The 17397-nt window shown below is 35.2% G+C and overlaps 1 protein-coding gene across 1 annotated transcript in view; it reads right to left on the bottom strand.

Moving 5' to 3' along the window:
* Negr1 (neuronal growth regulator 1) overlaps positions 1-17397 on the bottom strand; it is an 807725-nt gene that overhangs the window by 464698 nt on the left and 325630 nt on the right. The window contains exon 2 of the mRNA XM_047539557.1: positions 16860-17092. Within this exon, the coding sequence (XP_047395513.1) occupies positions 16860-17092 (233 nt within the window). The remainder of the gene's footprint in view (positions 1-16859; positions 17093-17397) is intronic.

The raw sequence follows: 17397 nt of genomic DNA, 5'->3' as shown, positions 1-17397 counted from the left end.
AAAGAAAGAAAGAAAGAGAGAAAGAAAGAGAGAAAGAAAAAGAAATAGCTACACAAACATTTTTTCATTTTTGATCAGAATTTTTGGAAATTCAGGAAAATTGAGTCTATAGATGTGCAGGATATTTTCATAGCAAGTAAACTTGTACTTGTAAAACTCCTACTGTGGTTTTTTTACAGCCCCCTCCCCTAGTAACTTTAGGAGTGGGAGAGGGAATCTGCTGTTGATGTGGTCCAAAGACACTGACAACCAGATCTCTCAATTATTACTATTCATTTGATAGTCCACCTTTCATATGATTTCAAGTTTGGTGCTCTTAGTGCTGTCTTTCTTAGAGAAATACAGGGATGCTTATTTCTTATTCTCACAGTTTACACAAGCATCCAAGCACTATTGCACTACAGTATTCTGTCCTATGGAGAGATATGGTTCTTCCCTAAAAATAATTTTGCATCACTTCCTGACAGGCGGTGGGAGCTGGTAACTACCAGAGTCAGGTCAGTGTAGCCTCTTCCCATCTCCTTCTCTCAGTGTCTCTCTCTCTCTCTATCTCACTTCTGTCATAATGTCAAAGCAGTGAGGAAATGATGTCACTCCCCTTTCCAGTAGTTCCACATAGATACTTAGGCTACCACCATTTCACTATGAAATCACTGCCTAGTATTTTAACTGAGTGTATTTATCTGCTCTGTGTTCTTGTTTTGGCCATTGGTAATGACTATTATTTTGTATATACATGTCTTTTTGGCTGCTACTGTGTCTTTTGTCTTCCTTTAGTTGATACTAAAAGTTTTGCCAACAATTGGTCTACATTTAGTCTGTCATTATGAAAGATTGAAACTACACATTAAAATCTATATCTAAAAAAATAAAACTTCTCAGTTTGTCAGGTAGAAGGTGGTTGGTCTAAATTTTTTTTTTAAGTTAGCAAGAATCTCATTAATTCTAATAAACAAAGTGGATGAGTGGCATTTTAACATATTTAGGTTTTTTAAGAAATCATTTTGTCATTATAAAGTTGAAAAATGTCTTGGCATATGCATTTTTCTATGTTGTACTGTCATGACTAAATAAAATAGAGAAGAAGAAGTTGGAGAAAGAGGCAGCTAATATTTATAACAATGCACTTCAATCTATCTATTAAATAAGAGGTTAAAGTGACAGAGTTCACTAAGGAGTCGAAACAGATCCTTTCATCTGGTTATAAACACAAACACAAATCTCTTAAAAGACTTTCATTACAAATACTAAAAAGAGTCTTACTTATTGAATATTGACTTTATGTCCATTCCTGAAGACCTTTTATCTTTTAATTCTTCAGGTAATTCTGTAACATAGGTTTCATTCTCAACCAAGCCTCAAATGGACTAAGCATCTCAAACCTGAGTTCACACTGCTCCTAAGTGACAGAGCAAAGGCCTATGTTTCATCCAGTCATATTCTATCATATTCTATCATTTTCTTTCTTTTTTTTTTTTTTTTTTTGGTATTGGGGTCTGAACCCAGGGACACTCAACTCCTGAGTCACATCCCAGCTCTTTTTTGTATTTTATTTAGAGACAGGGTCCCGCTGAGTTGTGTACAGTCTCTATGAGTTGCTGAGGCTGGTTTTGAAATGGCAATTCTACTGCCTCAGCCTCCTGAGACGCTGGGTTTATAGGCATGTGCCACCACACTCATCTTACTCTATCACTTTCATCTTCTCCATTGTGAAAACCTATGCTGTACCGTCATCATTCTGAAGAATTCATTTCTCTACAAAACACAGTTCCATTACCTGATTCTCTCAGTTATGATAGTGTAAATTAGTATATGATAGTGTAAAGGTTATTGAGAAAAGATTTATTGAAAAGAATGAATTGCTATCATTTGGATCTGAAATGTCCCTCAAAGGTTTATGTGGTAAAGATCTGGTCCTCAGGTCGGTGCTTTTGGAAAGTGGTAGAAACCTTAAAGAGGTAGGGAATAGTGGGAAGTTTCAGATGACTGCAGGTCTGTGTTCAAGGGGAAATGAGGGACACTAGCCTCTCTCTCTCTCTTGCTTAACCAGCTGCCCTGAGATAGGCAGATTAATTCATCATGGGCTTCTCACCATGACAAGCTGCATCAGTACCTGCCCAAAAGCAATGGGGCCAACCAACCACAGCTTAGAAACTCCAAATCTGCTAACCCAAAACAAACCTTTCTCCTTTTAAGATGATTATCTCAGATATTTTGTTATAGTAGGAAAGACTGACTAACACATGGATAAACAATAACCTACCCTCATGTAGCTTATCACTTAGCCAGAAAAAGGGCTAAGTGATAAGCCCTTATTGTTAGCAATAAGGGATTTTGATAGCAGAGTTGAAGTAATCAAGAGAAAAGTGTGATTGATTCTACTTCAAAAAAAGGAAGAATTTTCAGGAAAGAATGCTGATGAAGATGTTTGAAATATCAGGTTATTTAATGGAATCTCAAAATGTTCAGTACTCCCATAGGGTAAGGGAAGGTGAGCAGAAGAGTAAAGAGAAGCAGAACAGATGGTTACATTGGAGGAATCAGGAAGTAGGTTCTAGGTTGTTTGCCATTTTGGCTACACTGTTTCCCACAGAGGTGTCTTCAAACTCCATCCATTTATTTAAAAACCCATTTGTTTTAGTTGATGCTTCAATAAGTCTTTATTAATTTTATAATATAAAAGCAAATAAGGTTAAAAACATTATGAGACTTATTAGAAAAAAAAAATGTCTTACGTTCTTACTTCTCAGGATAGTAAGCAATAATTTGATGGCAAGATTCTAAATGATAAGGAGTTCCTTAAAAAATCTCTCACTCATTATTAAATACTGAAAATGTAGAATCATCACATAGAAACACAAAAACCCAGAGATTTTTCTCAATCTCTAATACAACACATTCTAACTTTTCATTAGACAGAATGTTCCCAATGACAACTCTAGTTTTTTATTCAGCCATGTGTAATATTTTCATTCTGGGCTCAAACCAAAGAGTATGCAGTTGTATACAATAGGCAACTTCTAATTATTGGTCAATGTCAGGAATTTGGTTAGTCAGCTCTTCGCCGCTGTGACCAAAATACTTGACAGGAATAACTTAGAAGAGAGGACGTTTATTTTCACCCACAGTTCCAGAGGTTTAGTTCATGGTGGGTTGAGTTCATTGTTCTGGGCCCAAGATGTAACAGAACATCATGGTGGAAGAGTGTGGTGGAAGGAAGTTGCTCCCTTCATCACAGCCAGGAAGCAGAGAGGAGGAAGGAGGAAACAGTTACAAGGCTGATGAACCCTTCCAGGGCATGCCCCTAGTGACCCACCTCCTCCAGTCACACTTCACCAGCCTACAGTTACTACCCAATCCAAACTAGGATGATTAGGTTGCAGCTGTCATAATCTAATCATTCACATTTGAATAGTTTGTATCAACACAGGTGCTCTTGTGGGACTTCATATCCAAACCACAACACTGGGCAAAAGAAAAAGGCAAAGGTGAGTGTGACATTTAGCTCTTGTGTGTGCACCTGCTCTCTCTTTCTCCATCTGTGTCAATGCTCTTTGCAGAGAGTCGGAGAGGACTGAGGCCACTCTTGGCACAGTGCACTGTACAGGACTTTGTTCCTACGGCTATTCATAAATACCACTTGATGGTGAGGATATAGAATGTTAAGTGATGCAGTGGGACAAGGAGAGAACTGGAAAATTATGGAGCATACTAAATCAAACTGATATATTTAGTTATCTTTGAAAAGTAAGAGAACATTTTCATAATAAGTACAACAAATAGTCCTTTTTCTTTCAGAAGGTGACGAACCACAAGTCTAGCCCCTTCGCTTATCTCAAAGGAAGAAAAGAGAGGATAATTTTGCTTCTCTGATAAACAGCTCTTCCTATTTGATTAACTTTGTATTTTAAACCTAGAGTGTGTTCCAAGAAATCTCTGTGAATTCAAAGGGTCCAGAGATGCATATATTCCCTCCCTTTGATCTTGTTAAGTCCACACCAGTTTGCTAACTACATGCAAATGCAAAAAATAAGTCATATCATATTTTGGAAGCACCAAATTGAATAGCAAACCACACTTCAGAAAGCACATATTGAGTTTGGTTGCCTTTAAGTAAGACCTCACCACTGTGTACTGCAAAGTTAAAAGAGGAACACATCATACTGTCAAAGATGTGTGGGCTGTGTGAACTGAAAGCTCAAAAGCCTTGCAGTAATCTCAACACATGCCAAGTCTCCAAAAGTGGGACAGTGTCTCCTTTGGATATGGGAAAAAAACACTCCTAGGTATGCAAAGCCAACAACTCTTTGTAAGAGATGGATGAGACTTGGAATGTTTTCTGCCTTCAAATAATTGTTCAAATGCTGTGTAAGACATGTTCATTAGCTAAATAAATACCTTTGAGAGCAATTTTTTATTTGACCAGAGCAGATCTGAAGCAACTATTTCCAGGAATGTTTAGTAGGTCAGAAGCTTCAAGGGTAAATCCTTATTACTTTGAAAATACACATAACTTTTGTGTTAAAAGTGCTCTTTTAGATATGCTGCACCTATTTAAAAAAAATCAAATATGATGAATCTTTAAAAAATGAGTTTCTCCATTGTGTTATTATCCTGACATTTCATTCTTGGTCACTCAAATCCCAATTCACTAATATACTCAAAGCTTGACTCACTTCACTTCATTCCATTGTTTGCTCAGAACAGATTGTATAACAGGCAAGGTTTGAAGGTCAAGTCTATCGATTAAAACCCACAGCAATGAAGTATCTATTAAGTCAGAGAACTGACTCCCATGGGACTTAATTCATGTGAAAACTTTTCCAGATGGAGTGATTTTGACAAAAATTGACATTATAAGATTTCGACAAAACAAAAATATTACTAGATACAATTGAATACTAGAATGCTCCCATTCACAGGTTAAATGTATTTACTCTCATATCCTTCCTTTTCTACAGTATCCACTCTGGTTCTCATTCTGTTATTGAAATGTGGAATAACACAGTGGTTTTCAACTGGATTCCCTGTCTCAAGTCTTTATACCATAAATTTGACCCACTCCTCCCACCAAGCTAAATAAAATAAAACACTAATATTCATTCTTCCCAGGGAAAAAATATCCCAAAGTGCCATATTTGGCATATACTTTTTGGTATTTCTTGTGAGCCAATATAACAGTTACTTTTTAGGGTAAAATGATCTTTCAATTAACAATAATAATAGAGGTGATACTGCATCAGCCAGGGAAGCTTCTATCAGAGTTTGAGAAAAGTTGTTATTTAAAAATCTTAAATTGATTTTATCAAAATATTTCAACATAAGACTTTGTTTCCACCTGCTGAGGTGGTGGAACTGGATGAATAACTTTAGTTTCCATATGAAGACGCTCCTAACTGTTGCTTCCCCTGGCAGCTTCTTAATCCAGGGAAGCTCCCAGCGGTGGCTCCCTAGGGCTCCCTGCTTAAGCTCTCTGCAGCTGCTCCTCTCAGCAATGAATGGCTCCAGTCAGCAGTCGAATCCAGCAATTACAGCCTCCTACTGCTGCTCCCCAAGAGTCCCATTGCTTCTCACATGCTCAAACAACCTCCAACTGCATCTTCATCTCTCAGGAGAGGCATATTTGAGCATCCCTTTGTCAGCACCACTTCTAAAAACCCTCTCTGATCAAGCTATTCCTCCACTCTAAAGAACTTATCTGCCCTTGTTCCCACCCCATTCCCCAGGCCTCAGTCCACTTTGCCCAGCAAAATAATGTAGCATCCTCCTTCCAAGTGCTTCTTCAGCCCTCGATCAGACCTGAAGTAGTGCCTTACTCAGCTCTGAATGACTTATTATACACACTAAAAGTCACTTCCAAGATTACTGCAAGCTAACTATCACTTCCTTCTTTATCATTTAATCTCAAGCCCCTTTCCCTGCCAATTCATCCCAAATGTTGGCTATGAATCTGCTAAATGACGAATATTGCATCCTTATGTGCCCTGCAGCTATATCCATCCAGCCCCCATCCAACTTTAGTGCACTCATTTGCCTTCACATCATTTCACCCCTTGATTTGTAAGTTTTTTGAAGGAAAAAGCTATTCTTATTTGCAGATCTTTGTATTCCAACATCCATGACAATGCTTAACACAAGGCAAATGCTCAGAGAATAAGCCTCAGCTGTGTGAGAGTTTAGTATTCAAACTTGGTTAGTTGGTTTTTTTGGATAAGAGTTTTAGATTGTTCTTCACTAGTTTACCCACAAAGCATGTTTTCAGCTGGGGGGAAAAAAAATTTCTAGGCCCAGAATACTGCTGGACAGCTCAGAGCTCCCAGGGTAAATATACAACCACAGCTCTATAGCTTCTCTGTAGGTTATTTTCCTTAAAGTTGCAGTCTGTGTAGATAATGAAAGACTGCTGTTTCCACTCATGCCATTGTGTATTTGTAGCACTAATATTCATTAAAGATGCAACTGAAATGTTAATGATAATTGCACCCAAAAAGCTAATAAAGAGAAGCCCAAGGCTCACATAAATGCCAGCATTTAATAATTATGCATACTTTTAGCTTTCCCCCTAATTTATCTTACTTTCTGATAATTAGTTTAGTAAATCTGAGACCCCAACATATGTGTAATTAATTTTAAAATTCGTTTTTAAATTTGCTTTTTATACTCAGGAATGAGATATATGTTCCCAGATTTTAAATAGGTAATTATCTTTAAATAAGATGGTTACCTATATAGAGGACAGAACATAAAAAACATGCCTCTTGAGAATATTTACAAGTAGAAAACACTTGAAAAAATCAGTATCAGCCAGGATCCAGTCAGGAAAACAGAAACCAATCTAAGTATTTCAAATAAAAAGGATCTAAAAAAGCGAGCTGTTCACAAATGTGATGAAAAGCTGAAAAGACCGACATGTGAAGGACGGGCAGCTCAGAGATTTGTAATAACAAGAAGCACTGACATTCCTGCAATTAGGTATCACTGCCAGATCCCAGAGGTCAGGATTGGTCATGGCAGCCTCATGGGGACATGGGGCTTCCTGGTGTGAGAGTGCCAAAGGGAAGGTGGAGGAGAGAGACCTTGCGGGACACAGTGCCCATGGCACTGAGAGGGAAAAGCAGCTCGCTCTCTCTCTCTCTCTCTCTCTCTCTCTCTCTCTCTCTCTCTCTCTCTCTCTCTCTGAGCTGGGTAACCCAGGGCCTTGTGCTTCAGAGGCAAGCACTCTACCAACTGAGCTATCTCCCCAGCCCTTTTTTTTTTTTTTTTTTTTTTTAAACAAAGAATTTCTCCATGGGAAGGGAAAGTAATTATTTTTAACAATATTTTACAAATTAACTTCATTATGTATATTCTTAAATAAAAATCTTTTGGAATCAATGAGAGCATATCAATGATATCCTAATTCAAAGATAAAGAGGAAAGGACCTGTCTGTACAATAGTAGGTCTTTAGAAAAAGAAAGATCACAACATCCATTGAACACCTATTCTGAATCAGACACTTCTTGAAAAGTCTTATGTATCTAATTGTTTTTAAAAATTTCATGGCAAACCAGAGAGCTGGTGTTACATTTTAGTTCTCAGAGGATGAAAGTAAGTCTTAAAGAGATGACAACATGTGCTTACCACAAGGAAGAACCCAGGTTCAACTTTGAGCAAAGTCATTTGCACATAGGAAGTATTGAACTGAAGTGGGACCTCATATATTCATTGACTTAAACTGCAGGAACCCAAGATGCCTTGTTAAAGTGAACTACCTTTTAATGAAAGGGTCCTAAGCAGAGGTTACAGCAATGAGTATGTGCTACCTCACTCTACACTGACAAATAGCTCTGAAATCTATCCCCCTTCTTAGACATCCTAAAAAGTGTTCACCTACCCACTTGCTCAAATCAAAACCAGAAAGGATAAGTAAAAAACCTAAAAGAAAAGTTTAATTGTTAATTCTTGTCTCTTTTTAAATGTTAACCTTTTACTTAGGTTTGGAATGCAAACACTTGGTTGTCATCTTTATAACTAATTCTGCCCATGTAAAGAATATTTTTTTTTCTCAAGATAACATGGCTAGAAGAAAAAAAAATTGTAAAATGCTTGTATCTCATTTATTATTTTTTCACTGCAACATGCAATCACTCTGCTGCATTAGTGGAAACATGGGGATTAGCAGAGGATAAGGATGCTATGACCTGGAATGAAAATAAGCAAACTAAGTCATGAATACCTAACTAATCCTTTTAATTTAAATTTTTTTCTTGTTATGTCAGCATTCCTGGTGTTAATGCCCAGAAGATAGCATCAATACATTAAGTCACAGCTTAAGCAAAGTGATTGGCATGAAGCCAGGGAAGAAAAAAGTATGTACATGTATCCAACCAATAAAATGCTACTGAATTTTCAACATCTATCAGACACAGTTCTGAATATTTGGTAGTAAAAAAGGATTAAGATCCAGTCTGAATCATCAAGGAGTTTTCTTTGTAGACTATAGATAAATTTAGGGGGTTCATGTGCCTTGTGTTCATGTAAGTAAATATATAAAATGTTAAAAGCATGAAGATTTTAGTAGAGACAGGGTTGACAGATTTCATCAGATTTTCAAGTAGGTTCATGACCACAAACTCCTTAAGAATTTCTGAGCTAAAAGCAAACCTACCAATGTGGGTTAGAAAGCTGACAGCTAAGGGAAGTTGGATAGTCCACCTTCTCTGAGTCTGTTTACTGCTCTAGCTAAGTCACTAACCAGAGGGTATGGAAGAGATGAAGGGTGCAGTGACTTTGGGACATAGACCACTCTGACCCTGCAAAGTAAACTTTGCAGATGTCTCAGTTGTGCCCACTTTCCTTTACTTATGATTAATGTTTACTTTTCTGCTACAAATCATAAAATAAATAATAAGCAGATTAAAAATTTCTCCTCTGTTACATTTTATTATTGCCCTTAAATAAAGGTTATAAGGGATATATCATTTAAGATTTAGTTGATGAAAATATTGAAATTAAAATCCTAATTTCTTCTGTCATAACATCTTAATTTTACATGATTTGGAAAGGAAAACAGAAAAATTATTTCATAGATCAAATCATATTACAATGACTTCTTAGGAGAAGATAAGTTATTCTACCTGACTTAGATTTTATTTTCAGTCTTTCTTAAAATAAATGGGCCAGATAGAGGTTGATAATCTTTTATTTATAGAGAGATTTTCATAGTGATTGTGCACATTACACTGGAATTTGACATGTATCATACAGTTATCAGTTATTTCCTTTTTTTGAAAACATAAAGATATTCTCTGATAGTCAGCAAATATAAGCATTCTATAATGTACACACAAAACAGAACTCAGAATTACTACTAAGAATATGAAAACATGTTCAGTTTGAACTTTGAGTCACTTATCAAACTATATGTTTTAGACCCCTTAATAAATATCCATTGGTCATTAAGGGACATTTAAGGGAAGCAAATCTTGCTTAAAGGGTTAATTACTCTAAAATATTTTCAAATCATCTTGAACTATACGTTATCAAAATCAGAACTACTGTTTCACTCAGTCTCAAAGTGAAAAATAATGTTCCTCTTCTTTATTTTACACCCTACTCCCAGAAATTTTATTTATTTAATACTTTTCAGTATGATTCAAAGCTACAAGAAGATAAGGCAGGGTACAATTGCTCCTCATCAGCACACAAATTCTACAGATGCTCCGTTTCTGGCCTTCCCTTGCCACTCCCTCAAAATATGAGTGCATCCAAGGCACTGGAGGGAAACCCTCCTTGTTGGCACAATTCCTAGTGAGCAGAGATGCTCATTTGTATTCTAATATTGTTCCCATTTGTTGTTACCAGCTCACAATGTTCCTTCTGTAGGAAAAAGGGTGACTCAGTTGAAAGCCAGCAAGTGCAATATCTATAATATTACCCTTTTTGCTCCTTCTTACCTATCTCGATTGGCAAACGAAAGTATAGTGAAAGTTTATAAGAAAATACCATAAACTTATTCATTTTCTTTGAATATATTGAACAGTACATTATGAAATTTAGCAAAGTATTAATCTATAATACCATTCCAATATCTTCCATTACACAATATATGACATTTCATGTACTGATATTTTGATTAGAAAAAAATAAGATGTCTACACTTATAGCAAAAATGTTTTTAGAAGAAAAATACTACTTATTGAAATCTACCATGTCTTTCTTTTTACTTCTTTCATCCCAAATGCAAAAACATAATAGTCAATAATCCTATTTTAAAGATTATGAAGGAAAGAGTGAGAGAGAGAAAAAGGAAGGAGGGAGAAAAGGAGGGAAGAGAAGAAATAGGGAAGGGAAGGGAGGGAGGGAGAAGATTCTTAAGAGAAATACGTTATACTCTGGAAAAAAAGTCACTATTCAAATGAAAATTTCACTAAAATTTAGTTTGATTAACCTTATATCTTGTGGACTCTACTAGCTAAACCAATAACCTAATCAATGCCAATATATTTACAGATAGCAGTGAGGAAATGACTTCCTAGAAGATATACTGATGCATTGTCTTATAACCATAGCTATTATAGCCATACTACATTGCATGAAAAGAAAGAGAAAACCTAGATCTGAAAAAGGCATTCTTAAATTTAAAAAATTATTTTGCCGTATTTCATGAACACGGATGATGGGCTTGAGATTATCTGTGACGGCATTTTGAAGAATGATCTTGTTAAAGTACAGATCACAAATGACACCTGAAAGACTTAATTCTCCCAAGTTTCACAAGTTAGGCATAATTGTTCTGAAGTGTTTAACTATCAGATCATTGCTTTCTAGACTTCCATGATATTGTCTAATATATTTCAACAGATTACACATTTCCCACTAGATAAAGTGCCCAGGAAATATATGACAGTCCTATTAACTATCAAGGCATACAGTCTAAAATGCTGGTAAGTTCTTACCTTCATAAATTGCAAACATGGATATCTCCAACCAACAAAAATAGGAAAATGGAATGTTTTTAGGTACAGTTTCATTGTTATGACTACCTTATGGTGCAGAGAATCTGTAAGGACTAATTCAAGCTTATTTGTATCACTTATTGAACTTAGTTGGTCTTTGGCCCTGTGACCAGAAGTCAAGTATTAATTGGACCTTGTTAGCTTAGTATAATATGGCTCCCATTGGATTCTGTCACATAATATGAATTGGAGTAAATAAAGACCGATTTATAGTAGAATAAGAAGGAATTCCTTGCAGAAGGAATGAGAATGAATATGGGAATATTATCTTAATAATTTGATATCACTTTTAATCAATATTTGAGTAGTAAATGATGATCATTTTCTCACAAATAGATACCATTATATATTATCACTTGCAAGGTGTTCCTACACATTTATCTCTCTTATCTAGATAATACTGTCAAGATACAGATCATCTACAAAAACCTAAGTCCACTTCTGGAGAAACCTTGTCCCTAACTTTTACTTGTACTAACTTTGCCAAATGAGTCACCTTTTTCACTTACCTAAGATTATGTTTTGTAACTATTTTATTTCATCGGTACGTCATCAAGTTTCATTCCTTAAAGATTCTTAGGGAAGGTTAGTGATAAACAACAAATTTAAGGGATCATTTTAATTTTAGGTGTTCCCATACTAAAAACATTAAGAACATGTATTAGGGATCTCTGTCCTTTTCTTAGTGATTTGGAACATGTTTCAAACTGGGTTCTTCTGTATAATCTTAACCTTCCCCTCCAGTGTAAATAGAGCTGGATGACACAGGTGGGAGCTAAGCTGAGGGTTTTATCCTGAGCCCTCACTGCATGCAAGCAATGAGTGTTGGACATTCATGGGCTTTGTAAAACTTTTCCTAGTACTGATAATTTTTCTTTGCTTTCATTTTGTTGCTTGTTGGAAATTTGGAAATGTTCATTGTTGCAGAACAGTGACTTGAGTTTTCTAACATACATGGCATTTTGACATGCTTTTTTGACCATTACAGCTTTCCTCCCCTCTGGGTCTTTTGGGAAAGGCAGGCCCAGATCTTGGGATGCTGCTTTTTCCCCTCTGCTCAACCTGGAACTGAAGTGTGGTGCCTGTCTGTTCTGGTGTGTTAATCTTGTCAAGACCTTAGAATTCATAAAAAAGATGTTAACCTGAAATTAAGATGTGCTGGTACCTAAAGAATATGGATTTGTGCTTGTGACCACATGGAATAATTGCTCTCTTGATACTAATTGGTAGTATAATTTTAAAGGATCTCCACTTGATACTTTAAAAAAGACTCATTGAGAGAAATTGTATTTGTGAGGTTTGCCTCGGGAAGGATAGGTTTTAAAATTTATTCATCGATTAAGGCAATAATCAAAAAGCTATCTCTGTGTTATTAGACTAGCATCTTGTTGAATTTAGTTTTAAAGGTTTAATATTTTTTTTTTACTTCCTTATACTTTAGGTTATACTGAAAAGTGTTATGAAGAAAAATCCAGTGAACAAGTGCTGTGTCCTATAGCAGTTACTGCTGAGATGTCCTTAGAGCGGTGACTGAGATGACTCGTGGTGAAAGTGCTCTAGTCTGAATAACAGAATCAGGGTACTGAGAAAAATGTCTTAACTTTATAGACCATGAAATGAATAGCAGATCCTGTTTTCTTCTCTATATTGGGGCTGCTAGGAGTCTTTGAACTAAATATCTTACGAAGCTTTGAAAGTATATAGAAATCATGACATAAACTTTATGATTTAACTTCACCTCTAACTGCATCTTACTCTTACCTTATTTATCTGTTACCTCCTATTTTTGCTATTCATCTTGATATAATGAATACTTCTTTATAAGCCACTTTTAATCCCTTCCAACATAAAACAACATTAATAATAAACAGCATTTGAGTGTTTCGTCTTTCCATTTTACAAAGGCTTTCTCAAAATCTGACAAAGCCAGACCAAGACCTAACATTGTTATATTTTGGAACTTTGGGTAGCATACTCTGAAGCAAGATTGAGTTTAGAGTGCTGGGTATTTATTAAGGCACATTCTTGTGACCAATGCTGGGGAAAAAAAGAGGAAGGAGGGAGGATTGAATCGGGCAAGAAGTTGAGTGGTAGTGTATGCTGGACAACTAGCGATTCTGGAGTTAAAATGCCTATGGGGTTTGACCTTGGGGAAGCAAGTGACTCTCTGCACCCCAAAAGAGCTGACCAGTCAGTGCTCTCTGATGATACATTCTCAGGAGGTACAGAAACAATCTGTCCTTGAAAAAAAACAGCACCCCATTTAGCATTCATATGTCAAACTCTGGGGAAATGGCAATATACAAGGAGAGTTAAATATACTCAAAATGTTATTGTGGTCTGCAATTATGTGCTACTCATGTCTCCTACTCTGCTCAGAGAACACACATAGTGTATCTTCCCGAAAAGGCACGAGGTGAGTGATAAAGATTTCATATATACTTATTTAAGATACAACAATTGCATGTCTACTTTGTGGTATATACAACCTTGTCTCTAGACATTAGGGTGAAGTCAAAGTAGAAAGTATTCTAGACATATATTCAAATGCACATGATTACACTTCATGCTTCTATCATTTCAGTATCATAATTGGGAGCTCTAACCTCATAGCCAGTGCTCTCCAGTGTTGCACATTTGCTTATGAACAAGGAAGATTGATTGCTCTTAGTAAACATCACATCACATGATTTGATAGTTAGGTAACTTGATTTACTAACACCATATTATATATAGGTAATGAAAAAATTCATTTCCTTCCTGAATATGTTAGCAAGTTACTGCCATCTTAAAGCCAAACCCAAATTATTACATTCCATAAATTCCACGAGTGCATAGTTGTTGGGCTCAGTTGTTGAAAGAAAACTATGTAAAGAAATATGTAAATACTACTGGAGGCCTGGTGGAAACATTAGTTTGCATACTGCTCATTGTAAGTTATGAAAGCTTTCATTTTTCAACTTCTTTTTACCTTTTTAAACTTAAGGCAAGTAAGAACAGTAGAACTGCTTTTTGTTTGTTTTTATTTGTTTCCTTTGTGGGTTTTTGTTGTTTTTCTTTTGGGTTTTAACTTAAAGATCTGTTTTGAGCCATTTCAATTGGAAAAAAGAAATCAAGTGTTACGAGAGACTAGGGAATTTCCCATTTTATGAGGGAAAATGCAGGATTAGAATCCAGGTTTTCTGACTTCTACTCCAGTGTTTTCCTTCCCTATTGCTCCATTCGTTTATATTAAATAGCTGTAAGAAATCAACCGTACCAAACTTCCACATTGTCTGTGTTGGCAAGATAACCGCTTTGTTATCCCCTTTCTAAAAAGATTTTTGAAGAACTAGCTCCCTGGAGTACACAGTTGCAACAATTGAAGTTGAGCTGTGTTTTTACCAGTCAATGTATGTTTGACATCAGTGATTAATACAGTTTTCCCTCAATTGCTGAGTTTCTTTATCTTGGTGAATAAAGGATTGACAAATTGTTAGACAAAGAGTATGTGCTTCAAAACTATCCAGATACACCTGAGCATCAGACAGTCTAACACATTAGAGACTGAGGAAATGTGCACATCAGTTTATTTTTGTTCATTGAGAGGAAATGTAGCTTAAGTGGGACTGACTTTTTATGACATTTATTTAGTTCTTGAATTGACTGACAAGCCTATTAATGTATTCCCTGAACTTTATTAATGTAATTGGAAAATAGCCCACATGCCAATCAACTTATAATAAGTAATTATGTTCATAAATGCTGTAAAATTATTAGCTTTTAATTTGACCCCACCACATACTTTCAAATCAGTAGCCTGAATTTTCTTTTTCTAGAGGAACAAAATAAACTGACAAAACATTCACAAAGGGCATTCTTAACGGCTCAAATGTTCACCACCACCAAATGATCAGCAAAAAATACTACTACCATAGTAACTCAGGCAATCATTTTAAAACTATTAACAGCATTAAACAATCAATGTAACATATAGTTAAAACAAAGTCCTATGACAAATAAACATGAGCCTGGGAAGGACATATATTTCACGATCTGCTTTAAAAGTAGATGCCTAACATGGAAAAAAGAGAGAATGGAAAAAGAAAAACAGGATACATTTAGTATTCAGAAAAGCGTTGCTTAACCCTATAAGTTGAGTGTACCAGCAAAATGTCTATATCTTAAGTGACTCAAATATATTATTGTCCAAGACCATTTTTTCTCAGAAAATAAAAATCTTTTGTAGTCTTTGGTCTAGAAATTCAGGTCAAAAGGCAAAGAACTGAACAAGAGAACAGATTACATGTGGATAACAGAAAAATGTGTTTGGAGTCCTGGGATAATCTCTGAATAAAGATAGACTCCTGTAAACATTTTAGCATATTTTTCTACAACACTTTAAAATAATGAGCATCACTACAATATGTGACAATCTGCATCAAGAAAAAATATTGAGAAATTTCATGGCTTTGTTTTCAATTTATACTTTTTTCCTTAAAGCAAATCATTTAATTAAGAAAATCTCATCAGAATATAAAAATGTGTATTAATAACTGAAGCGGTGTTTACACTTAGGTTTATTTTTATGTAAGATAATAGGATAAAATTAGATTATTATCAGATTAATAATCTGTTCCAGACTTAAGTCTTATACCTAAATTAATTTTTAGCCTTTACTTATTTAAGGATAAACTCAGAGAAGTACAACAAAGTTGCTCCCTCAATTTTCCATTAAGCAGTAAGCATGCATATACTGGTACCACATTATCATAGAATGTTATTAATTTTACTTAGAAATATGGCAAAACAATATTTTGAATTCCATAGAGCATAATATTTCTATACAACAACAGATGATTAATCTACATAGCACAAGTAAATAATGTAAAGGGCAAAAATATACATTTTCCATTTTTCCTAGCATTATACTTGCATTTTTCTCAAAATGTATATTGGGGGTATGTAGCTTTTACATTTTAGTGTGCAACAAAAGCAAAATAATTTGATGATTTTGTTTTCATTTGGTGATTATAAGTTAGCTAGCATGATTTATGATCTACTAAAAATAAATCAAAGTGTAAAGCATTGTGCTCATATTTTTTTCAATTACTCTATTTTGAAATAAAGTAATTCTAGAAGGCTGCCACTTTTCGTTGTGCCTTGAATCAATGTAAACAGAAGTGGGTAGAGAAAGTGTTTGGAGGCTAAGAGAATTGCTTTTAAATAGTTACCATCATATTTCAAAAAGTTTACTAAACACCATACTTTTGGGCAATCTAAACCAGACTGAGAGAGAAAAGTATTGTTCATTTTCCCTCATGTATGGAAGCTAGAGAGAAAAAAACAAAAAGCAGAAGAAAAAGTGGGAAATGCCATGAAAGTAGAATGAAGAATTTTAGAATAAAAGAAGGGGGTCATGGGCAGAGAGAAAAGAATAGTGGGGGAGGTTTGGGGAGTGTAATTAATCAAAATAAGTTTTTATGAATATATGAATATGTCAAAATGAAATCAACTAATCTGTATAAATATGCACCAATAAAAAGTTATGTTTGATATTTCAATGTATAGGTTTTCAAACACTTAGTGTATTAAATATGTGTTCTTGAAGATTTACAGAAGAGATTATTCAAAGGAATTTGTGAAGTAAATCATACAAAAATCTTCATATGGTGTTAACAGATATGGATTTTCTTGATCTTTGGGAATTTCTATGCCTATAATAGTCTTTACACTTAATGGTGTATAGGAATTTAATTCTCTGAAGACAATGACAACATATTTTTCAATATTGTTACTTGTTTCTAATTCATTTTGATATCTAAATATTAAACATTTATAAATATAGTCCTTCATAATACAGCACCTCTGGAAAGGCTTACCTTGCACAGTGAGATGCACCTGCATTGTTCTGGGTGTATGTTGAGTCTGAACAGAACATGTGTATGGGCCATCATCTGTCACATCCACGTTCTGTATCTGGAGGCTATAATCTCTTTTATTCAATGTTGAAATGGAAACTCGAGGATCCACTGACCACTTATCACCTCCAGCAAAAATAATACTTGACCGGTTCAGCCAGGCACCCTTTGAAGCTCCATCTTCCAAATAACACCTACAAATTATCAAAGACAGAACACTATTAATCAAAGTGAAAATGAGAGACAACATTATCTTTGGTCTGAATGTTATTTCCAAATGCTGAATAATAGCACAACATCAAATGCAAACATCAGACAAACTCGGGAAACATGAACATACTGATACAACTTCCATTTCCAATGCAAATATGTAACAATACCTGCATACATTTGTGTGTGTATGTGTGTGTGTGTGTGTGTGTGTGTGTGTGTGTGTGTGTGAGAGAGAGAGAGAGAGAGAGAGAGAGAGAGAGAGAGAAAGAGAGAGAGAGAGAATGTG

Source organism: Sciurus carolinensis, chromosome 1, assembly GCF_902686445.1.
Source record: "Sciurus carolinensis chromosome 1, mSciCar1.2, whole genome shotgun sequence".
NCBI classification, from domain to species: Eukaryota; Metazoa; Chordata; class Mammalia; order Rodentia; family Sciuridae; genus Sciurus; species Sciurus carolinensis.
Note: the sequence above shows the minus strand (reverse complement) of the source record. Positions and strands in the feature narration are given on the sequence as shown.